We start from the raw sequence: 25,436 nt of genomic DNA on the forward strand, positions 1-25,436 counted from the left end.
TTCCCTTTAAACTGGCCATATACTAGATGCTAAAACCTGCCAATCCACACTGAGTTGGCAGCTTAATGGACTGCGTGTGAAGCCTAAGATATCTCCCAAGCAGGTTAACAAAAAAAACCTGTTGAGCAGGGGCTACCGTTGTCCATTGATGCAGTCCTCTCCCATTGAGTTTGCATGTGCCAACATTATGAGCCTGGTCTAGCACAGAAAGCGGAAAGGGATTCTTACAGAATCTATTGTTTAAGAATGGCAAAACTTTTTGGGAAACCTTTTGTTCCCTTTTAGGAAAAGAATTACACTGTGGCACTCAAGTTGATCACTTCTGCGTTTATACTTAATTGGTAACAATCTAGCCAATTTCCTGGTAGTGTATTTTCCAGCTCATTAATTAGATATGTTTTGAATTGCTTATTTCATAATACATGATTGTTTCCCCAGGCACTGCATGTTGGTTTAAAGTCATTATGCCCTTTTTTATTTTTAAGAGTAAATTCTCCTTTAAGACAAATAATGGGACATGGGCTGTATGGATTAGTACACTCACATCTGCCTTATTTAGTTTTGCAAAGAGCTCTGGGCCAAAATTCACAACAGAATCATGCCCCGTTTTTAGCCATGCATGGCTCTCCCTGTCAGCAGAGGAGAAAAATAACACTTCTATTTTTAAATGAGCTGAAATACTGGAGACAAACCCTTCTGGTGTCAGAGAACATTACTTGCATAAAGGCATGCCACGTTCCTCTAATAGACCACGTTGCGTGGTTCTGTACTGCCATCTGCTGGTAGATACAGCAGCCTACTTGATACAGCACACCATTACTGCATGGATTCATTACAGTGAAAACTCAACTTTACATGCCCTGAATTAAAGATGTCCCTATTCCCTATTCAGTGTCTGTGTATGGGAACTTTTTATTCATGCTAGATGTAAATATTATTCTTGTTTTCAGGTGCAAACAATGAACACCATGCTCTGGAGCACTGCAAATCTGAAGACAGGCTTTCTATTGTTACCCGGGAACCTGCACACAGCCCGTCAGGTCTCAGGTATAATACAGTTTTATTATCTGTGTCATTAAAGGTTTAGGCATCGTGTTTTCTTAGGTAGCAGTTGAAATGACTTCTCTTCTCTCTCTTATTTTCTTATTCAGGAAGCAATTTGTTGAATTGAGAAGAGACCTACGCTCACCAAACCTGTTGTCAGCATCAAACGATGATGTGAAGGAATCGGAGGATAGTCTGGAAAGTTCTAGCTGGTTGAATTCTTGTCCCTCGGACAACTGTCGTTTGCACCATGAAAATATTCACTCGTTACGAGAAATTTCAACAGGCCCAGCAAAAATGCTGAATAATGGATTGTGTTCCCAGCGACAGCATGCAGCTAAAACCTCTTCACAGCTGGCCTCTCCGAGCAACAGGCTGCAGTATATGAATTCTCAGTTCTTCGTATTCAATGAGGATCAGTCATGCAGCAGAGATGAGCGCTGCTCTGTAGATCCTCCTGAAGTACCTCCCCCTCTACCCCCCAAAAAATATGTAAGAAATGCGGCACAAAGAACTGAACAAAGCTTTGCATCCACAATCAGCAGTAAACTTTCTGAAACATTAGCACGAGCTTATCCTGGAATCTCTGAGAGATATTTATCTGGGGATTTCATTAGATCTGAGCCTGATAGTGGCTATTATCCAAAGGAAGAATCATTTCATGGTACCGAAATTAATACTAAACCCGTCAACCTGGCTGGTTCTTCCTCTTATGGCTGTCAGTCAAAGATAAACTCACACACTATTGGTAGAGATGTTGCCCCACATATAAATGATACTATTGCTCCCACTACTTACTTCTCAGTTGATAACTGTATGACAGACACATACAGGATGAAATATCACCACAGGCCCAGAATGAATATGGGAGACCGTTCTGGGTACCAGAGAGATCCTGGTCATCTGCAGCTAACGGATAAATTAATGGAACCAGCATACCATAGAACTTTAGAAAATGCTTCACGTTCCAAACAAACTTTGGGAGGTATACCATGTAATCGGTAGTCTGTGTTTTTTTTTTTTTATTATTATTTATTCCAGAATCATTTCTATACATGTTTTACTTCTGTATAATACAAAGTGTACAGTCAAACTATAGAACTCATTTAGTTTTCCAGAACCTTTTATCATGTTTACAGTAATAATCTAAGTAAACCCGTAATCAGTCTTTCAAGGTTTGGCTTTTAATTGCCTTTCTATTGGAGCTTTATGCAGCTGGCATTTACAGTGCTTTGTATAGTTGCTAGTGTCATTGACATAGATTTCTACTGTATGCAGTATGATAAAAGCTCATGTTTAGGCGGACATCCCCTTTCTTTTCTGCTAGCCTTAGTCTATCGCAGTTTTAAGGCAGGTTCTTAAACCAAAGCACCAATGTGAGTGTACAAGCTAATGTGTGTGTGTGGGGGGGGGGGGGGGGGTGTTAAAACTGTACATTTTATTAACAAGACAGGTTTTTATAACACAGTGTATGAAATCTGTATATTTTTATGGCAATGGAGAATCTCAGCAGTGGATTACAAAGCTGTTAGTGATTTAAAATAGAAGCTAGTTGTTTTCCATTTCTTTTTGTGCATGGTTATATTGTAAAATCTGCAGCTTTAGTGTAAGAAATGTTAATTTTAGCAGGTTTAAGGGATTATGAATATGTCCTGCTTATGGGGCAGAGTAAACGGAAAGGATCCCCTTTTTTATAAGCAAGGGTACATTTCTAGTTATTTCCTAATCCAAACACATTTTTGGGTGATTGATTACATACAGAATACTGCTTCTCTTTTGACAGTAGTGCACACAGGGCACATTTCAGCCATTTTGCCTTCCACATATAGAGGATTGTCCAAAACAGCCCCCCATAAAGTTAAATGGCTTGCAAATGAATGTGTGGTGCAGTCATCTGACAAGCCCCATTGCTGGAGGGCAGAACACCCAAAATCCACCATGAATGCCATAACCTTTTGTATGTTTATCTATTGATAATACTAACAGATGTGGCTGTCTCATTGGGGGCATGTAGGGCAGCCAGTCCCATTCATTTATATATGCAGAGAAATGGAGTTGTTACCTTTTTGTTTGGAAATGAGAATTTCTCAGGGAAATGGCTGAGGTCTTTTTTTTGTTTTGTTTTTATATTAGACTTAGGGTTCAAATCCCCATTTTTTGGCCCAACATCAGGGAGTGCCAGGAATATGCTGGAAGCAAATGCTTGCCTCAGATTTTACCCCAACTGGCCTTCAGGCTAGACTTCCAGGTATAGCCACAACACCAAAGAAACATTCATCCCAATTTTCTTTCAAAATTTCTGCCCCCAGAGGTCAGCTGCACAGGTGCATATTTGCCTGAACAGAGAGAGAATATAAATTCTTATTTAGTGTATGCATAAATGCACAATGTATTGTCTCATTAATAAACACAAAATGTTGAGGGTAGAGTGCCTTTGATTACATTATATATAATGCAAGCTTTTGGTAATCTGTTACACTAATACACTAAAACTTTCTTCTCATGCTCTCTTATTTACATTTAGGGAAAAAGGTCTAACTCTTTCCTCAAACAGAAAAGGTCCAGTCGTTTTCATTTGAGCTAAGGGCGTAAAGTTTGAGTTTGTTATTATGAAATGAATAAATGATCATTTAAAAAAAAAAAAAAGAAAATCTAGATAAACAGTTGGATGTATACTAAGGGCCAAATGTTTTTGATGTATGTAATACACACTGAAATCATGAAGATTACATGGAACCATTGCAGTGGGCTTCCTACATGATATAAGCAAAAAAGTAAGGATTCCTACTTTTTATGTAGAAGTCACAGGCCATAACTAATCAAAAATAACATATGCAAGCACAACACTGGTCTTTATTTTCCACAAATAAATCCAATATTACCCCTTCAGTTAATAACTGGTAGACCTGGTTCTGTTGCAGTAATATTTGTATGCCAGTTTGAGGTCCCCCCCCCCCACATGGCGCCACAGAGTACTAATACCAGGACTGTCTAAGCTTTGTCTCAGACAGCTGCTTAGTACCAAGCCAGTGTTGTTGAGTGCTAGGTGTGAGCTGGAGATCTGCAGTCTGGATATCTCTAAAGGTGCTTTGCCCTGTGTTCAGGCTGTGATGCTTTTCTGTGCCTTTTAATGCACCCACTACCAGCTGAATGCAGGTTCTATAGCTATAGTTGTTGAAACAGGTAGGCTGCAGCACGACACAGGTGCCTGTTTCTTACAGGTGTGCCCAAGTTCATAAGACAGCAATACCTGCATGCAGCTGATGGCCGGTGTTCATTACCCCAGCAGTACATCACAGGGCAAAGCACTTGTCACCAAATGCAGATAAAATACTGCAGCTTAAGCATACGCAACACACTCCTTTTACAGACTGGGGTAAAGCCCCTCAGTACTAAAGAGAAATATGGTTGCTCTGATTGAGTTGGAAAGACTTGTACAATTCCCTGTCCTGAAAATTGGTTGTTTTTATTATTCATGCTTTCTAATGTGTTTTTAGTCTTGAAAGTGGGCTTTACAATTTTTGTATGGGTTTGCTTCTGTGCCTGATATATCTATATAATATATATTTTATATATGTTCTGATGTATTGATATATATATTTGTACCATACAAAATATATTTTAAAACTTCTTGTAATATATATATATATTAAATATAAGGCAAAATACATTTCTTAATATTCTGTACTTTGTTCATTATATTACTGCCTTTTTTGGAAATTGCAATGTTTCTGAACATTCTGTCAATGTTACATTTTTGTATATAGAGATATATATATGATTGGAAGTAGATTTACTGTGTTTTAACAGAGCAAGTCATTTTTAATGTTCCTGTGCAATATTTAGCTACACTCCTTGTCACTTAAATACTAAACCAGAGGAGCCTTATGTATAACACTTCTGCACCCCCCTGAATGGCAAGCACCATTTATATTATCATGCTCCTTTTTTAGCCTTTCAGAAGTTAGTATTTACCACAGGGGATGCCGATGGGCAGCTGTGTAGTTGATGCTGATTTGTCCAGTACCTTGCAAAAGGCAAATGATGATGTAGCCAGGTAATTTCATGACTCAGAGTAGCTGTCACCTCAGCTTTGGATGGCAGTTTTAACTGTGGTGGAAATTGACAGGGGAGAGTCTGCAAGTCATTTGCAGTTCAACCCCTTCAACCTGGTTCTCACTACAGCATGGGTGAATTTATGTGAATAAAAAAGGTACAGACAACAAGCAGAGGCATTTGGGCCTTTACTTTTTGTTTTTTTTATAAAATGTCTCAAAGTTGGATCCAGAAGAAAAATGAGCCATAGCTATATAGCTTGATTTCCCCAGGTCCTGCCTTTTTTCCACTTGTGCTGTTGAAGGGATTTTTTGACTATAAGGTATTTGAGAACAAACACTATTATTAACCTATCTAGCCCAATATCCCAGTTCTAAGGGCAATGGCACATTTGATGCCTATGTGATTTCCAGCTTGGTAATCACTGCTCAGAAACATTCAATTCCACATTTCTGAACAATGATAGCCTTGACCTGCAAGTTTTGCTGACCATCACAGTGCTGTAGCACCATGTGCCATTGTCCTAAGAGGCCATGCAGTTTAAAGCATTGCAGAAATGCTTGATAGTCAAATGGCAAAAGAAATAGAATTCTATTTAGCAAATAGTTGGCAAAAACCATAATCATTTTGACCTGAAGGGGGAAAGAATAATTTGCACTAAAACACTAGGAGACTCATTTGAGTGCACTATTGGTGATCTAAAAGTGAAATTCTTATATTGCTGTCTAGACATAATATCTAGTTTTGCAATTGTATTATTTGGCAGAATCTCTGTAAAACTGTTGAGTATGCCAATATGTGAAGACAATCAAAAATCAATGTTACATTAATGTAATAAAATATTTTTTTAACATCAATGTGTTTTTGCATCAGTTAACTCTTTATTTCATTCATTCAGTGGGTTTCCTGTGTACTGTTAAGGACTTAAAGCATGTCTGCTTTTAATTCAGTGTGCCTCTGGGGCCTCTTGGATTTTCTGGTGTTTCTATCTAAAATATTGACTGTGATCATTTGGTCAAATAATAGAGTTCATTTTACTTGCACTTTTGCAGCTACCTGGATGCAATCTGACAGTAGCACTGAAACTAGGATGGGTGAGATTTTAGTGCTACTAAGATAAGGCAAACAGTATCTTTGGGGGTATATTTATTAACACTGTAGACAAACATCACCGGTAATGTTGCCCATAGCAACCAATTAGATCTTTGCTTTTGTTTTCTAGCTTGTAGGTGACTGTTAAAATCTTATTGCTGATTGGTTGCTATGGGCAACTTTACCAGTAAGGTGTATCTCCAGTGTTTATAAATACTCCCCTTGGACATGCAAATGTGCACGAAGCTATAGTGGCGGGGGGGGTGTTTGGGGTGGCGGGGGGGGGTGTTTGGGGTGGTCACCTAATCATGCATGGGGAAAAAAAAATACCGTCAAATACCGTGATACCGATATAATTTTGAATAATACCGTGATATAAATTTTTGGTCATACCGCCCAGCACTATCTGCTCCAATCAATTAGAATTTAGCATTTATTTTTCAAACGTTTAAAGAAAATCTGGTTTCTAGAGGTTACTAGATGTGAAGCACACTTTGTGCAAAGCATTTTTACCTTTGTCTGGTACAGTATTTGAGGTATGATGTAATATACCTCCCCCCCAAAAAGTTTACAAGAACTGAAGGAGGATTGAAGTGTTGTAGCCACTCACTTGTTTATTAAGGGCTGTGATTGGCTGGTAGCCCCTATGTGGACTAGCAGCCTACAGAAGGCTCTGTTTGACAGTCCATCTGGTTTTTAGGTAATAAAAACTGCCAGAAATTCCAAAATAAGACCCTCGTTTACAGCCACTGGGAGCAACCAAGGGGTTGGTGAGCAACATGTTGCTCGCGAGGCACTGGTTGGGCCCACTACTGTATGTTAGAAAAAGAGCTGATTTTGAAATCTCATGAATGTGCCGATACCAAAGATGAATAGTTTTATGGAGATTTCGAATTGTATTTGTAAAAAACTCAGTACACTACCAATATTTCAAAGCCCCACCACAGAAATCAGCATACTGTACTGAAACCATATATTTTTTTAAAGTACATATTAGGAATCCAAAATAAATATGGCTTTCTATTCCAAACCACAAAATCTTTCCTTCATTTGTGGTCTTGAAATGCTAGAACAGGCATTGTCAGACAGGTGTATTTGGGGGCTCATGGTAAGAAGTGAATCAAGGGCCCGCTCCCTTCTACCGAACTACATCTTTACCACCACTGATTAGTGGTCAACAACAATCAGGCTCAGCCACCAATAGGACCACGGCTCAAGAGGTCAGGAGTATGTAACTTGGGTAACCAACTTTGGATGCATGGATCTTCATCCTCTGCTGCATCCTTGTTAGCCTACTTCAACATGGAGCTTTATGAGCAATATTGTAATATGTATTATTTTCATGGCCTAAGTTTTTACCCCCCCGTATCTTGGCATTAACCTGTCACTGTGAATATGGGATGAATTTCAGCCCAAAAACACCCATGTGCCTCTTTGAGCCAAAATCTGCCTACAGGCAGAGGGTGGTATTGACACTTTCTCTGCCAGCAGAGAACCATGCTTGTCATTAGCCTAAATTGCATCCAGTCCTCTCCAAATTTTGTGTTCTTCCTTTAATTTTAGCCCTAGTACACAGGACCTGACACATTAATTGCTAATCCCCACTTTCCACTTCATAACTGTTCCCCCATATAACCTCCCTAACTGCAGAGTTATGCAGCAGTATTAACAGCCACCATGTTTGGCTGCATCCCTTGTTCCCAGGTTGGACAGCATGCACACTGGCCCATAATCTGGACTGGAATTGCTGTGAACAAACATGGCAGCTGCCAACACCATACAGCTCTACAATGTGCTATAAGGGAAGGGTAAAGCAGGGACAAATAGGGGTGATGCAGTTGGTGCAGCTAAAATTAAGAAATAAATCATCTTCATAAAAAAGTCTGCAATCAGTTCAAATGATACTGAAGAATTGATTAATCAGTCTGAAGCCAAAATATGCTTTTAGAAAGAGTTTATTTAGAAATACCTTTACAGAATTTTAATTTGTCAATTAAAATCTGTCTCTGTTATAAATTAAACACTTTTTCTCACAGTACTGCAATAAGAGTTTGGTCATGAAGCAGAGCCTATTCGTCATACAGAAAAATAAATACTCCGTTCTTCTTGGATATATTGAGGAAACAGTCTATTATAGTCTGCAAATCTTGACCCAATAGCCATAGAGTAGACTTCTAGTGCAATTTAGTAAGGCACACCTCTGTATAACACTGCAACGTGTCACCCAGGTGAGAGGGGTAAAGGCGCAGGGCTCATTGCTTCCAAAGATCCATCCACATTGTTTGGCATTTACTGGCTTATTGCTGTAAAGGAAAGTAAAGACAATCTGTCAGTATCACCCTCATATAAAGACAATCATGTTGGCATGTATAACAATGGAAACAACCTCTTCAATAAGAGCAAATACAAATGCACGTCTATAGGTCGTACTACCAGTCTAACAGGACGATCAAGTTTTAGCCACAAGGCAGAAGCAGTGGCTCATTGGTGCAAGTTGCAGATGATTCCCATGTTTTTTAGTGGTTAAAGGAACAGTAACACCAAAAAATTAAAGTGTATAAAAGTAACTAAAATATAATGTGCTGCTGCCCTGCACTGGTAAAAGTTGTGTGTTTACTTCAGAAAGACTACTATAATTTATATAAATAAGCTGCTATGTAGCCATGGAGGCAGCCATTCAAAGGAGAAAAGGCACAGGCACATAGCAGATAACAGATAAAACACTATTGTATTCTACAGAACTTATCTGTTATCTGCTATGTAACCTGTGCCTTTTCTCCTTTTTTCCAGCTTGAATGGCTGCCCCCGTGGCTACACAGCAGCTTATTATATAAATTATAGTAGTGTTACTGTAGCAAACACACCAGTTTTAACAGTGCATTATATTTTTATTACTTGAAAGCTCTTTAATTTTTTGGTGTTACTGTTCCTTTAATGTTGACACAATTAAAGGAGACATATTGTATATATGGGGAAAAAAAAACTAATTTTGTAGGCAATTATGAATAATATATGGTGCTGGTTTGACTTTGGGTTAAAAAAGAATCCTATCTGTAAAAACAGCCCCTTTATTAGAGTTCCCTATAGATCCTATCAGTTCTCAGTCTTTGTTTCAAATGAAGAGTGGGCGTGTCCTACGGTCCCTGCCAGAAGCACAGTATGAGAGGGAGATCCAATCACAGCCCTGCACTCACACAGGCAAAGACAGGATTCAGTTCCCTATCAGGTCAGCCTAGAATGCTGATTGGTTCCTATCCTACAATGCAGCGTACTGAGAGTTTTGGTGAAATTTCTCAATAAATCAGTCTGAAACACAATCCTTCTATATTTAGAGGAGCATAATTCACTGCCACATTCTTAATTTTTATATGATATGTCTCCTTTAAATGGTGCTTGTTGAAAGGCAATCGTGTCATAGTCATACATGGTCAATATAATGCCCAAAGAATACTTAACATTTAATAGACCAGTACTGGCCAAATACAAAACACTAGGGAATTTAAACATTGTGTAGGCTAAATCTGAACTAGGACTAGCAATCTTTGTGAGATGTGATATATAAATGGGTGCAGGTAGCAGCTAAACCCCTGAATATGCTACTAGTGTGTAATTCACTTATAAATTACTCACACCCTTTCTACACATTTATACACCGGCAGCCTCCCTAACTACCATTGAGTAAGTGGCCCCCAATGCTCATCGCTTCCCAACGATATATAAAGAATGGCACTTACACAGCTCAGGGCAGGAGGTAGATGAAGAGGAAAAGCACTAGGTCGAAAAGCAGGAAGACCCACAGATCGAACCAGTAGGAGTGGTGAGAGATAGACTGTAGGTAACCCCGGGCCTCCCTTCTGCGCTCGGCCAGTGCTGCAGGGTTCGGCGCCACTCTCTCATTCATTTCCCCTTCCGTGGGGCCGGGTACGTGACCTGATGTCTCACCGCTGCTCCGGTGCTTGGCTTGCTGCGTTTCCATTGCCTTACCTATAGTGAGAGGCTGCGCCCCGGTAGCAGAGGCGGAAGTGATAGCCGGTCATGTGATGGGCGGGGCTGTGTGTGCTGCGTGTCACATTCACAGCAGGGAAGGGAGCGACGCCAACTGCGGTATCCATGGGAACCAGAAACACTTTACGCCTCTGTTTAATGCCATTGTGCAAGGTTAAAGAAACACGCTCTTCATAGTGCGTCTAAACATGGTATCTGGTGGTTGGGTTTCTAAAGTCAATGAACCGTTTAGGTGGTAGGGCCCGTTTGTACAACGCTTCATGAGACGCTCCCATGGAATAAGTAGTTCTGTCCAATAACTTTTTACGACAGGAACGTGGGGTTTCCACCTGTTTGGTTTTGCCTCAAAGAGTTTGCATTTTCTTAGGGCTGTTTGTGTTTTAGCTGTCTGTTTGGGTTTGAGCCTTGTGAATCAAACAATAATCTGGCAAATACATGGAAAACATAAGAAATAAACTATGAACTCTTTAAACATGGCATAGCTATTATAAAGTATTATTACACAAAGAAAAAGTAAATCAGTTTAAAATGAATTAGCATTGCTGTATTTTAGAGCTTTCTGGACAACTGGTTTCTGTATAGATACCCCATTGTGTATAATAGACACCCCGGTGCCATAACCTTACCCAGGGACGCTGCTTCCATAAGGTGGGTTGATAAACTTACCTGGTATCTTTAAAGGAGAAGGAAAGGCTAAGTCACTTGGGGGTGCCAAAATGTTAGGCACCCCCAAGTGACTTAGATCGCTTACCTTGTACCCCGGGCTGGTGCCCCTGTTAGGAGAGAACAGCACCAGCCCGGGGTACCTGCAGCGCAGCGCTTCCTCTTTCCTTTTTCTTCTCCCGGCGAAATCCGTCGGCCGGCGCATGCGCAGTAGAGTAAAAAGCTGACTTTGTTTTTTAAGTTCAGCTTCTCTACTGCGCATGCGCGCGCAAGCGAATAAGAAGGAGGAAGCGATCGCTGCTACCCCGGGCTGGTGCTGTTCTTTTCGTACAGGGGCACCAGCCCAGGGTAATAGGTAAGCGATTAAAGTCACTTGGGGGTGCCTAACATTTTGGCCTTTCCTTCTCCTTTAAGAGCTGAAATTGTGATCTTTAAATAGGAATTTTGGCTCTTCTAGTGAGCTAGAGAGATATCGTGCTTTCTCCATTAGTGATTGGCAGACCCAGACTGTAATTTAAATTACGGCCGTGTGTTTCATATAGGCCCAAACAGCCCCCCACAAGCCCAATAAGTAGGGACTGTCTATGGTGTCTTACAGCAGCCCCTCTGGCATTTGCCAGAATCCACAGATTGCCATTTCGGGCATGGTTATGTGCCCCACCTCAACCTGCTCCGATACAAAAAAAACTAAATGCAGAGAGTGAGGGCTGCCATCAACTAGGCCACCAAAACACCCCTGACCCCACCCAATATCAATGTGCCTGCCAATGATGTCATCATATTCACCCCCAGCGTCACTGCCCCACCCACAATGACATAAGTCTCACCCCCTTTGGGTTAAGCCACCGGCAAAGGTGGCAACCGTACGGAACCACACTACATTTTGTGGACACAATCGCTTTGTCAAGTGTACCCTACAAAATTAAGATTCTTATGGGTATGTAGTAGGGCTATGAAGAGAAGTCACCTGTAACCTTGCCTGTAACCTTGCCTTGGAATCTTGCCTGGAATTGAAGTGGCCTATAGGCTGCTGTGCAGTATCTTTGCCACTGCTCTATATGAGCAGACAGCTAAGGTCCTGGTTCCCTGCTAGGTAACCCTGGTATATTCATGTAGACAGGGTTAGTTTCACCTGTTGTTAACCTGGTCAAATGTGCTCTGTGTTAACAACCAACCTGCCTATATAAACCTCTGCTCTGCACTCAGTCATTGCCCATTATAGGTCTTTCTAGCAAAGATTCTGGTTGTGCTTCTGTTCTGTCCTGTGTATTTGGTTCTGACCCTTGCCTGTATCCTGACTTCAAGTGAACTCCGCCTGAACTGACCCCTTGCCTGTTTGACTACTCTTCTTGATCCTGATTTTGTACTGCGCTTCTGTTCTGGTTTTGACCAGGCCTGCCTGACACCCACTCTTGTAAGCTCCTCCAGTCCTTTTCAAACGATCTGGTACCCTTGCTTGCCCAGAACCTTTGCCCTGGTCCTCTCACTTTAAGACCTGGTGGCACCCGAGTAGCGGAGGGCTCCACCCGAAGGAAAAGGTGGTTGTTATAGGCAGAAGTGTGAGCTGTGACCGGGACCTTGGCAATTGTTCTGGGTTTTGGGTTGCCGATCGTGACATTACCTTGTGCTGGGCCTCTTTTTATGGATCCCACTTGCTTAGTTGGAGAAGTCAGTGTGAGAACAGTTTCTGTATTAACTTGCTCTAGGAGTGGGAGATAAGATTAGGGTAGTAAGTAGAGCAGTGAGAGGCTCCAACAAGGAAACCAGAAACTGTAGACTCCCCAGATTTAGTCCTGTTTCGGCCCCATCCCATGGCCTCCCATCACCATAGCTAATTCCCCTGGATTCCCCTACATAGGGTTGCCTCCATGGTGGGGGGGGGGGGGTGCCATCACTAGGCAGGGTGATGTCATCATTGGGGGCTGTGCTGTCATGGGGTGGGGCTATGATGTGGTGATTGGCTGATCGCCACGCCAATATAGAAGAGTCCTGCCCAGTTTACATAATTTGGAATACTGGGCAGGCAGATTTAACCCAGACGACCCTAGTTTTACAGTGCAATGTGCACATGAGCAGTAAACATCCATGACATCATGCTGTTTTGGACCTTTGTGTACTTGAAATGCCATCTTAATAATGAGATGTTTTTGCTCACTGATGAACTGTCTTAGTCAATTTTTGTTGTAATCCTGATAAGGTTTTAGGTTTACCATGCATGTAGTGTTTGCAATACCTTGTTAGTTGAATTCTGAATATCTAATTTATTAAGAATTCTACTGCTTCATTATACACTTACTAAAGTGACTTAGTTTTGTCTGCAACTTTTTTGCTTTCGAGGTTAAAACCCCCAACTGGCAATCAACTGACTACTTTTAAACAAACGTACCTACCTCTAGGGGGCTGCCTCCAAAAATACAACAGTGTATGGCAACCATGGGAAGAATGTTATGCACAAAGTGCCTGAGTATGCATCCTTCCTGTAGGCCAGTCCTGACCTCACTGTTATCACCAAATAGACCCAAATACACACAACCTCACACTTAGTTGAAAATAACACCCTGTGCCCCTAGTTTTCTAAGGTAGATAATCTAAAATGGACACATGCAAGAGAATTCAGTGTGAATGCTGTTTACCAGATCTATTATTGTATTCTTTTTTACTTCATGATATTCTACTGTAAGAGGGGTAGCAAATGGTGGGGACCTTAGTTGGTGTGTCCACAGGAAATTGCCATCCCAAAAATTCCTTTTTGTTGGGGGTGAATCGCTAAAAGTAAAACATCTGATTCACATAATTGTGCAAAAATGTCTTTGGTTGCATTTTTTTTATTCAATTTAAATTTGCCTACAGCAATTGGCAAACACCCCAACCTCTGGACTGGCAATCTGTAGATTCTGGCAAATGCCAGAGGTGAGGTGCTGTTGTAAGACTCTATAGACAGTCACTATATATTGGGCCTGTGGGGGCTGTTTTGACTGTATACCTAAAATTCCAGGCCCTGTAATGAGTGTCAGACAACAAAGTGCTCTGTGTAGCAGAGAGCACTTTGAGGAGAGAGGATATACTTTATTTAGTTTAAGGTTTGTTTAAAGCCTCCAGGAACAAAGAACAGAGGGCCATATTTACACAAATTAAGTGGTATTCTCATTGGTGGATTGTTTGTATTGTAATAGGGCTGCTGGCCCTGGAGAGCTGTGGGAAAGTTTTATTATTATTATTAACATGTATTTATAAAGCGCCAACATATTCCGCAGCGCTGTACAATAAGTGGGTTTCATACATTGGACATACAGAGTAACATATAAAGCAATCAATAACCGATACAAGAGGTGAAGAGAGCCCTGCCCAAAAGTGCTTACAATATTCTGCAATCTTGCTTTAAGCATACTAACCTGATGTTGCTGCACTACAGCTCACAGTATGCTTAAATCAACAATGTTGGTGTATTCTGTGATTTGTATTTGGGCAAAGTTTGTTTAAACAATCAGTGATTATAACAGAATAGCATATGTGTCAGTGATGATCAATAATAAGGAAAACAAAATGAAGATTGAAGCATATTAAATAAGACTTATACCTGGATTGATAACTGTCAAATGATACTAAAACTACATTGCAATGATAAGTATCCCTAAACACATTCAACGGCTAAACAAACTATAGGGCCATACGCCTAAAAGGCAATTTTTTGTTGCCGATCTAGTATTTCCCTAGAGACCACAATGTGCCACCCCAGGCTGGCCCCTAAGTGCTAAAATCTGGAATCTGAATAAACATATTTGTAAAATATCTAGGTGCTTTTCCTGTAAGTTGTAAGATAGAGATGCTTTACTAACACATACTGGGCTGGGACAAAGCTCTGCATGGATTTTTCCCTATATGAAAGAATAGATCAGAAAACACTATAAATATTTACAATGAAGTAGAAAATTGGTCTTGTGAGAGAGAGTCTTGTGTATCTCCTCTATTAAACAATGAAAAATGTCAGGTGGATGTTTTTAGGTTTTTAATAGCAATTTTCCTCATCTAGACTGAAACAGGAGGATACTTATAGCAGAGGGAAAGATAAATAGGCACCTTGCAGTGATTATACTTATTTACCTGATACCCAGGGCTGTTGCTTCTGGATGCTAAAAGCTGCATCAGCCTAGGGTATTAATGTATGTGCAATAGAGTGAAAAGTCAACTTTTTTGCTTAAAGAAAAAGAAGCACAAGAAGATATTCCACTGCTGCTACAGAGGTACCACAGGTCAGTGCAGTATTCAGCGACCAGTGAATGTAATCACTGCCTAACATTTGGCAACCCCCAGTGATTTAACCTTTCCTTCTCCTTTAGAAGCTCATTTATGACTGCAAGTGCAAATGTGGCATGTGAAAATGGACACAAATTTATGCAGTCAGTAAAAAATATTGGTGCCCAAACATTCTTTTTGCTCTGATGCACCCACTCTCTCTGTTCTGTCTGTTGGTATGAACCCATGAACACAAATTATCAGTGCAGCCCTTATAGCTGTATTTCTCTGTGTCCCTAAATTGGCAACCCTATATTAAATACTTGAAATTCAACCATAGCATAACCAAGCTCTGTAATACCAAATCCTGATTGCTATGTGAAACAAAATGCTACTTTATGTCTACCAGTAGAGGTCAGCAGTGCTTTGTCCTTAGATTAATGTGATATGAAAAAAATGTACTGCCTTAATGTTTTAAACTTTTAATGTTTAAACTATATATATATATATATATTATATGTGTGGAATTATCAAAAAGTTATAAAGGATATATATCCTTTTATACTTTTTGGCAAGAGGTTTCGAGGGGATTTCCTATCCAGCTGCAAAAAGGGCTTTTCAAAATATACAGTATTACACGTGTACACTGTTTGACCAGCAGGGGCAGAATAGTATTTGCATTTTTTAATTTCCTGGAATTGGAGATTTGTATAGGTCAAGCTGGTCAAGTAAAGTTGTATTGTAAATGACACTATTAATTTGTTGGATCAGTTTTCACTTATTTCCCAAAATAAGTAAAGTACTGGTATGTGATCCTCTACAAGGAAACCCCTTATCCTGAAAGCTCTGAATTATGGGAAGCCTATCTCCCATATAGTCAATTTTAAGCATGAAAAAGAGTTGAGAAATTGACCAGTATGCCTTTTATTGTATTTATAATAATAATAATTCTAGTATGTCGTGGCTTTTGATTTCCCTCATTATGTTGCCAAAGCCCCAAGACAAAACCAAGGCAGCTGAAATGTGAATCAGAAGACATAGCCCTAATAAACTGTAAGAGCAAATCATTATCCTCTTGTAAGAGAAGGGGAAGGGACAAATCCAGTTTAGGGAGGAACAGGCCAGAACCTGGAAACTGCCAACCTCGGACAAAAACAGCAGCAAACACTAAGCACACAAATAAGGCTTATAGCCTTAAGGCTTATTAATAGAGATTTAAAAACATATTTGTATTTTTTCCAGAAAAGGTGGCAGCCACAAGACTAAGCAAGAATTCAGAATCAAGAACTCTGGGGGAAAAAAAACCCAGCAGCAGTGACACTAACCTACAAGAGGACAGGAGAAAGCCAGAAAACTTACAATGCAGGTGAAAGGCAGGATCTTGACAGAACCACACAGATTACCTTTGGTAAATGTTACAAGATGTTTCCACAGCTTTCCAGTCCCATGTTTTTAATATAGTTGATTGGGGTCCAATTTTGAGTTACTAGAGTATTCAGTAACTACTAAATTAAATGTTATTCAGAGTTGATCTGTGCCATGCTATTGTTCAGCATGGCAACACATCTATTTCCTTTCTGTTTTACATAGTTACTGTATGGTTGTTATTCTGTGATTTCAATAGTTTATTTTTTTAACTCTGTTTTACAGTTAATGCCTTTTTACATTTTTAACCTCCTTGGAATTTTCTGGTCACGGTTGAGCAGTTGCAAACCACCCCCCAAAGTATTCTCTTATGCTTATTCTGACAGCCACACACACTTTTATGCAAAACTCTGTGTTCTCTTTAGGGAACTTGGCCAGGATACAAGAACAGACTTGGCTAGAGGAGCATGCAAACTGCATTATTGTGGGTGTCCGTGCAACTCCTATCCCTCCACAAAAGGTAAAAGAGAAATACAGAAAAAAAGTGGGTTGTTGTACATAACCTAGAGACTAAATATTGTGCAATGTGTTATGTAACTTGTTATGTAAGGATTATTAAAACACAACAAAGAATTAAGCAAAAATACCTTATGTTTTGGGCTTCTGTACCAGCCCTAGGCCACCACAGCAGTAAAGATCTGTGCCTTCAAAGATGCCCCAAGTAGCTCCCCATCCTTCTTTTCTGCCGATGCACTGCACATGGTCAGTTACCTGAGTATATGTGCAATATAGGCATTCATGATACAAGGATAAATAGTAATAATTCCTATTTACATTGTGTGGCATATAAATCAATGTATTATGCATCAGAATTGATTAACCATGAAACCTATAGCATCAGATTCTATGACAGAAGCAAACTTGTGTCTTTACCTCTGCCACAATGGACACACACAATGCCATCCTAACTTTGGCAAAGAGGGTGTTTCAGGTCAAAACACCAAGTTCATTCCAGGAAGCAGACTTCCAATTCTTTACTGTACCCATCCTTGCCTGCTCATATCCCAGGCATTATTGGTCAAATCACTGTTCACGTCAGGCCTTCACCACTCTCTCATCAGCACTCACTAAAAACATTATACTGCTGTTAATTTACCAGCCACACTATTTCAGTGCATGGGCCTAGGGTCTGGTCTAGCTCTAGCAGTACAGACTCATGGGTCTGTTTATGCCCCACCCAAAGAGCTGAAATGCAAATTCTATGCATAGTGCAATGAGTTTATAAACCCCCTGTATGCTAGGTTTGCCCAGCCTAATTTTTGTCTGATCATGCATTAGTTGTGTTTTATAAATGCTGGCCAGCTGCTTTACATCTTGGCTTATGCAACAGAATGAATACTTATTTGATGGATAAGTCAGTTCTTGCAGGTTCCTTTATATTATTCTTATCTGTCCTCAACACACAGCTGAGTCAGCGTGCTGTATAGCTAAGGAGAAGTGTGTTGGTCTATTGTTTTAGCTTATGAAATGTGTGCTATTATGTAATGTCATAATTCAGTACAAAAGTCAATGAGAGACACACTAAACTAACCTGTCCATTCACACTAGATAAGGCTTTTCTTTGCCTTTTTTTCTGTGTTACCACTTAACAAATGAACATATTCCAAGTTAATTTCTGGTACACAGCCCATTTAATTAAATTACAGCTACAAAGGATACACTAAGGAAATGCTATTTTATTTAATAATGGGACTAAATTCTGTGTAAAAAGTGCCAAAAAAGACAACAATTTGGCCTTTTTTTCTTATGGTACACTGTTTTTTTACAGATTACCAGCATCATTGTGATGTAAAACTCAATAGACAACACAGCAGGTGCATCATTATACCATATTTGTGAAGGAAAATGTAGACTCTACAGAACTGACATTAAAGTACTATCATGCCCCTTAGAATATACATTTGCCAAGCCCAAAGCAGTTAAAGTATAGGCATACCCTATTCCTGCTAGGTAATGACATGTATAACTACAGATGTTCCATAGGCACCCCCAGGGAGCACAAAGGTAATAAAATGCATTTGTTACCTCCACCTACATAAGCAAATCCCTTCTTAACCTGGAACCTTAATTGAGCCATTGATTTGAAGGATTATCCTAGGGCTAGAAGAAAGTCAATTTTTTGTTATACTTTTGTGTTAACTTTTCATCGTTATCAATTCTAACGTGTCTAGGAAATCCTTTGGTAGACCAAGAATCACATTAATTAAAGGGTTTGTAAAGCCATCCTGCTATGTTGATGGATTGTATTAGAATCCCTACCAATAAAATACAATATACATTTCATTGCTGACATACTACATATTGCACTGGTTTCTAAATTTAGGCATTTTATACGGCAGATGTTTAATTTCATGGGGAATCCACTTCAAGAAAAACTTGTAATGAAATCCACATGCTGCAAATTTAACTAGTACTAGATATTTGGATTTTAAGCGTAAACCAGGAAAACATAAGCTTGAGATGACCGAAAGGGTTACATTATCATTGTGTAAAAGTGATGATGTACAGGTATAGGACCTGTTATACAGAATGCTCAGGACCAAGGGTATTCCGGATAAGGGGGTCTTTCCGTAATTTAGATCTCCATACCTTAAGTCTACTAAAAAATCTATAGACCATTAATTAAACCAATAGGAGATTGTTTTGCACCCAATAAGGATTATTTATATCTTAGTTAAACTCAATTACATGGTACTGTTTTATTACTACAGAGAAAAAGGAAACCAGCTTTAAAATTCTGAATTATTTGATTAAAATGGATTCTATGGGAGACAGAGTTTACTGGCTGCACACAGGACAGCTATTTTTTTCAGATGCACCCTACAGACTGGGGTAGTTTCTAGCTATGTTGTGCACTAGTGAAATAATTAAAAGTTGGCCTGATATTGTGTATTTTCCCAGTTATTGTCATAGAGACTAACCACATATTCACTGATCACTGAGGTACCTGTACTAGCAAATGGAAAATATCTGTAATCATGCAGTATTAAGGCTATATTTGCACCTTGTTGCATTTGCTTCTTTTTTCTGTTGACTATAATAAAAAGTAATCTATGACCGTTTTGTCACTTTGACCTGACCTTTTATGAGAAAACCTTCTGTAATCTGTAACTTTACTATTTGTATATTTCTAGTAAATATTGAGTGGGTTATTTTGCATAGAGAGTCTTATTTAGCTATATATTTGGATTAAGTAATGCAACTGGGGAGTAACAGGCTGTTTCTTCATAAGTTAAAATGTAATATACTTACACATCAATGATCCAAGGCATATATCATCATAACTGTGTTTTTTTGTGCAATAACCTGTGATCAGCTCATCTTCAGACACTCTTATATAAGACAGAATAGCTGCAAAGTCCATGTGTTGTCTATCAGCATTCATTTGTGTGTGAAATGAAAAACATATGTTATAATTATTCCCTAAATGTGCATTAACAGAAAAAAAGAGTCCACCCATAAGTACTGGTATTCTCAAATGTGGTGTACTGGCACTGTATCATTTTGTACATTCATCCAGGTTTTATAAGGACCCTGGTTTCTTATGTTCCCATCACAAAAAAAATGTAGTTTTGTAATTTGTTCTAATAGGGGAAACACAGCAATATTTATTAGCAATATTATCTCACCTGAACATTTAGTAGCTTTCTTGGGGTTGCTGTAAAATTAATTATTGAAATACGACTTTTGTATATGATCTGCCCATTAACTAAAATACTTTTTATGTCAGGTAACTAACTTACAGTATGTACTTATTTTACACCAGAAATTATTATACTGACTATATACTATACTGATTCAAGGCAGAACCCATCATGTTACAAGAAACATGGGAACAAAAATAGCAGCACGTGCTTACTTCCTGTTAATACCCCATTACATAAATGCTTTTAAGATCAATTAAATGAAAAACATTATGCAGACAACTTATTAGAAATCTAATGTCAGAAGTGATCTCAGGGTGGGAAAGGGTTAACATTTCACCTCCGAGTACCCTTTTTGGGTGGGGAATAATTAAGACTATATCTTGGAGCAGACTTTAGACAGCCACATCACATGGAGATCTCTGCACAGATATGGGGTGACAATAAATATAAGTAGAACTTGTGGCCCTACATTGGTTGAGCCAGTTTTGCCTAGCCAACATCTCCCTCCACCAATCACCATGGCCTTTGACGGAACCTGGAAGGTTGATAGAAATGAAAACTATGAGAAATTTATGGAAGTTATGGGTAAGTATTGTGTCTAACATAATTACTAACATTGTATTTTTGGTATGTATTTAGTTGTATTCCAATTCCCATAGTATAATCACAGTTTCCTGTTCTTATTGAAGCTGACAGCTACCTATGCTATGAAATATACTTCTTGACATACACATCTTCCCAACATACAGATTTTTCTCAACAGTTTTCCACCACTAAGAAAACATACCTGTAGCTCCATCTTAGAGTGGAAAGAGCACACACCACACCAGTTCCTTAATGCAATTGTATGGTTTATTCTCACTAAGCTAGTCATTTTTATCAAAGAACTACGGTGGTGTGTATAGAAATATTCTACTGTCCCAAGCATTTTCCAAGTTAATTTCCTTACCTGGAGGAATCAGTTTTTGTTTCTAGGATTTCTAACACTGACATCTTCTTCACCTATATTTTCTTCTGGCAGGTGTAAATATAATGAAACGGAAGCTGGGAGCACACGACAACCTGAAGATCATAATCCAGCAAAATGGAAACAACTTCACAGTAAAAGAATCCAGTACATTCCGTAATATTGATATCACGTTTACTCTTGCACAGCCCTTTGAGTATTCTCTGGCTGATGGAACAGAACTCAATGTAAGTTCATACTAATATTTCTGCCTGTGCCATATGCATGGAGTTTTTCCATTTAAATTGTGTATCATGTTTTAGTGGTATTAGCAGAAGCAAGGAAGGTTGTTTAGCACAGCCCTTTGTTACACAGTGTAATCTTATTCCTCTGAGATAAGACTCTGAATGTTTACCTTTATTAACATCAGTTGTTATCGTGCTTGTAACTGTTCACGTCAGCAGTAAAAAAACAGACCTTATGATAAGAAAACAATCTTAATGTGCAATAAAAAAGTAACAGTTGAATGTTTCTCCTATGTTCTAAAAAAAAGTTTGTATTTTTGTGCCAATATCCACAGTTTGTGTTCTCTAACAAGCCAATCCTGTGCCTGTCAGTGAACACATGTATGTAGTAAGGAAGCCAGTGGATCAGTTTTTCTACACTGGTGCAAATACAGCATCTGAGAAAATGATCCTTCTGCCATTGGTCCTACAGAGAATACATAAGAATTTACATTAGTCACTGCCGTGAGATGACGCTGCTATCTAATTTCACATGAAGAGACATACAAACTCCATTTAGCTTTATATATACAGGTATATATAGATATATTACACTGCTAAAATGCATCCCCCAGTATTGCTTTAAGAATACAACCATGTTTCTAGACTATAGTACTTGGCATGCTTTAACCATTGATAATATATTAAAGTTTGTTGGGATCTGAAGTCCAGAAACATCTTTCATTTAAATAACGAAAATTATGTATTGGAAAATACAAAAATGCAGCTTGAAACCAGTCATCCAAAATGTGTAAATGCCTAGAATGACTTCCCAATTATAGAATAAGAACATTTAAAAAATCTGTTATGTTTTTATATTTTCTAATGCTAAGTAAAAGCTACTTTATTTTCAACATTAGATAGCTTAAAATATAACAATAAATAATACATATACTTATGCATAGTTAACATTATATATTTCAGGGCTCATGGTTCCTACAGGACAACCAGCTTCTTGGAACTTTCACCAGAAAAGATAATGGAAAAGTCCTGCAAACTACTAGACAAATCATTGGTGATGAACTTGTTCAGGTGAGTTTGGCTTTTAGATCTTCCTTTGTGTTTTGGGGGGCAGTGGTGTAATTAGGATTCATTGCATTAAAATTTGCCAAAATGCATGTCATCATTTTCTTTAAAGGGGTTCTAAGCCCCAAAATGGTGTACACTTAATCAGATTGCTACCCTGAACACTTTTTGCAAATTACATTCACTTATTTAGTGATCTGCGATATTAATATATTCAGACTGCTAATACTAAAATTTTGGCTCAACAGTTCTCTGTGAAGGTCAGAATGTCAGCAGCCTTAAGGTGGCCATACACGCACCGATATTATCGTACGAAACCTTGTTTCGTACGATAATCGGTGCGTGTATGGCATGTCGGCGAGTCGACCGATATCGCAGGAAGCTGCTGATATCGGACGACTCGCCGATCGGACCAGTTTGAAAATTTTGATCGGGCGCCATAGAAGGCGCCTGACCAAAATTCTCCCTTCAGAGCTGAATCGGCAGAAGGAGGTAGAAATCCTATTGTTGCCAATTCAGCCCTGAATGGTGTGTGGCAGATCTTACGATGTTTCGTGCGACCGATGGTCGTACGAAACATCGTCAGATCGCCACATGTATGGCCACCTTAAGGCTGATGCCACACCAGGCGTAGGGCTGATTTTTTCGGCAAGCGGAAATTAATCAAGTTGATTAATTTTAATGAAGCATTTGATAATGTTATTTTCATTTTATTTTTTTCAGACATATGTTTATGAAGGTACAGAAGCTAAAAGGATTTTCAAGAGAGGCTAAGTGTTATTATTGGGCAGAAGAAACAACCGCTGACACACTGGGGATACAACAACTAAACACTAACATTAACAAATGTATTGACATGACAGGCCATCTATTGTAAATATTATTGGTAAAGCAGTTTCAAAATTCCCCTAGGATTTTTGTATTTTTCATATTATTCAATAAACGTGGTTCTTGAGATTTCATTTGTAATTTTTTTTTATTTAAAAATGTCCAGTTCTGCTAATGCCATAGGGTAGAGAATTGCATTGCATGCATAATGTACCCTCTATTGTAACATAAGAATATTACAGCTCACTGAGGAGTGCCATCACCAAATAATGGCCTTGCTGAGAGCAGCTTTAATTTGCTTTAATGGCAAACACCATAAGTAGCCCACAGTCAGTGATGATAGCTATAAGTTAGTCTTTAAACAGGGGTGAATCAGGGTGGATCCTTATTGTGACTACAGTATAAACAATGAGTTAATATTTTAATTACAAAAGATGTGGTATAAGTGAATGCATTAACAGTTTAATCGATACATGCGAAAGCAAGCAACAAGGGCACTTTGTTTACCACCCTTTAATAAGCCAGTTATATAACCACCCCTTATAGAAATAATAATAGACACCAGAGACCAAAGAAGGCTGGAGAACGGTTATGGAGTTTATGGAAAATTAGTATCAACTTTGATTAGTTAATATCACAACTGACATTTAGCAAACATAGTGAACTATGTCCCATTCATTAAAGATACTTGTATCAAAAGGTCCTCCTTGTGCTTTTGCATAGTTGTGCTTGGCACCACTTGGTCAGTTTAAGATCTACTTTAAACCATAACGTAACTATAAGCACCAGGGCTCGTGTGCATGCCATTCAGCCAGGGCCCCCTACAGACATAGTTTTTGCGGCTGATTTGCATCAGCGTGAGCATCCGTCAGGCCCAGAGGGGCGTGGGCCCCTCACATGTCCACCACCCAGGCACCACCCACACAGCACCCCCAGGCATCCACCCACACAGCACCCCCTAGTTACACTAATATGGAAAATGTGAGTAACTTGCTGGGTTTTGCCAGTAAATTAATTGCCTACAGAAGTGGCATTAGCTCCTCTTATACAGACTTAGTCTGAAAATGTACCTGTCAGCTCCCACGGAGGTTACCCAGTTTAGGACCCCCCACAATTATATACGATTCCCCCAGCAACACATTAAAAACACACATTTTCATGCACCAGTTTATTTCAGTGGTTTTGGTCTTGGTTTTTTTCCACTTATATATTCTGGGGACTGGTAGTGATATGGGTCCAAGTCCAGGGTGAGAGAGCAATAAAAACATTTTCATCTGTGGTTAAATAAACAGTTTTCTGAAAGTTCCAATCAATGAAGGTTGTGATAGCAGCTCTGAGGTAACATTTCATTCAGGGAAGTCATTTTATGCAAAAGAAAATCTACTACATATCTCTACAACTGTGCGGCCACCAATATAATTTCATTCATCTGTGCAGGATCCTCATAGATCCTGAAGATCTGAATCTCCCACATTGCAAACAATACATTCAGTAGGGTGTCTATGTATGGTAAACATGTTCTATAGTATATTGTATATTTGGGATTGAAATGGATATAGACTTAAGTTACAGCAAGACTCCAACATTCTACCTGACTTCCATATGAATGAAACAAACCCCCCTAGCTGCTCTCCTACTTGTAGTAGGTACCCGGGGATGCAAGGGATGTGGGCGAGGGATGCAGGCAGGGGAATGGGTGGGGGCAGTTAAGAATCCCTGTGCCTGAGCATTAAGGTATGTGTGCAAGTTTCCAGCAACTGGAATAACAATTTTTTGGGAATACAGCAGCCCCGCCATTTTAAGATGTAAATATACTAATTATGTTGGTTTGAAAAACCCAATATACTGTTCTTCCAGCTTATTCTTCTGCTTTTTCTTCTTATTCTTTTTCTTCTAATTCTTAGGGCCCCCCATTTTCTAAACGCTACTCCTCCTACAGTTTTAGGGGTACAACACCCAAACTCTGCAAACTTCTTCGCCCTATAGTGGAGCAGGTTGCTTGTGCTTTTCTAAGTGATCCTCACCCCCGTCTTTTTGTGGCGCTGCTCCGAACACCCCAATTTTCCCATTGACTTTGACAGGGAAGATTTTCAGACTGCTGCCAGCTTTGAAGCTACACCCCCCAAACTTGAATAACATAATCATGGGGTCACCCCGAATAAAACAGCGACATTTGTTGGATGACCC

General features: G+C 39.3%; 2 protein-coding genes and 2 long non-coding RNA genes across 4 annotated transcripts in view; 3 read left to right on the forward strand and 1 right to left on the reverse strand.

Annotated features, from left to right (window-relative positions):
- Positions 1-5,957, forward strand: part of usp53 (ubiquitin specific peptidase 53) — a 39,447-nt gene extending 33,490 nt beyond the window's left edge. Inside the window, exons 14-15 of the mRNA XM_002934255.5 lie at positions 951-1,047; positions 1,152-5,957. Of these exons, the coding sequence (XP_002934301.2) occupies positions 951-1,047; positions 1,152-2,049 (995 nt within the window). The 3' untranslated portion in view covers positions 2,050-5,957. The remainder of the gene's footprint in view (positions 1-950; positions 1,048-1,151) is intronic.
- A 2,172-nt stretch (positions 5,958-8,129) lies between these two features.
- Positions 8,130-10,408, reverse strand: c4orf3. The gene is made up of 2 exons (XR_004222846.1): positions 9,927-10,408; positions 8,130-8,495 (listed from the first exon to the last, which is right to left on the reverse strand). It is a non-coding gene; the product is annotated as a chromosome 4 open reading frame 3 (long non-coding RNA).
- LOC116411102 lies at positions 10,288-19,067 on the forward strand. Its single transcript, XR_004222847.1, has 3 exons — positions 10,288-10,373; positions 16,336-16,501; positions 16,884-19,067. It is a non-coding gene; the product is annotated as an uncharacterized LOC116411102 (long non-coding RNA).
- A 1,576-nt stretch (positions 19,068-20,643) lies between these two features.
- On the forward strand, positions 20,644-23,378 carry fabp2 (fatty acid binding protein 2). Its single transcript, NM_001112902.1, is given in 4 exon segments — positions 20,644-20,750; positions 21,187-21,359; positions 22,320-22,427; positions 23,145-23,378. Coding segments are annotated over 4 exon segments (399 nt in total). The 5' UTR covers positions 20,644-20,683; the 3' UTR covers positions 23,196-23,378.
- The last annotated feature ends 2,058 nt before the right edge of the window (positions 23,379-25,436 follow it).

The sequence above is a fragment of the Xenopus tropicalis genome, chromosome 1 (genome assembly GCF_000004195.4).
Source record: "Xenopus tropicalis strain Nigerian chromosome 1, UCB_Xtro_10.0, whole genome shotgun sequence".
Lineage (NCBI taxonomy): Eukaryota > Metazoa > Chordata > Amphibia > Anura > Pipidae > Xenopus > Xenopus tropicalis.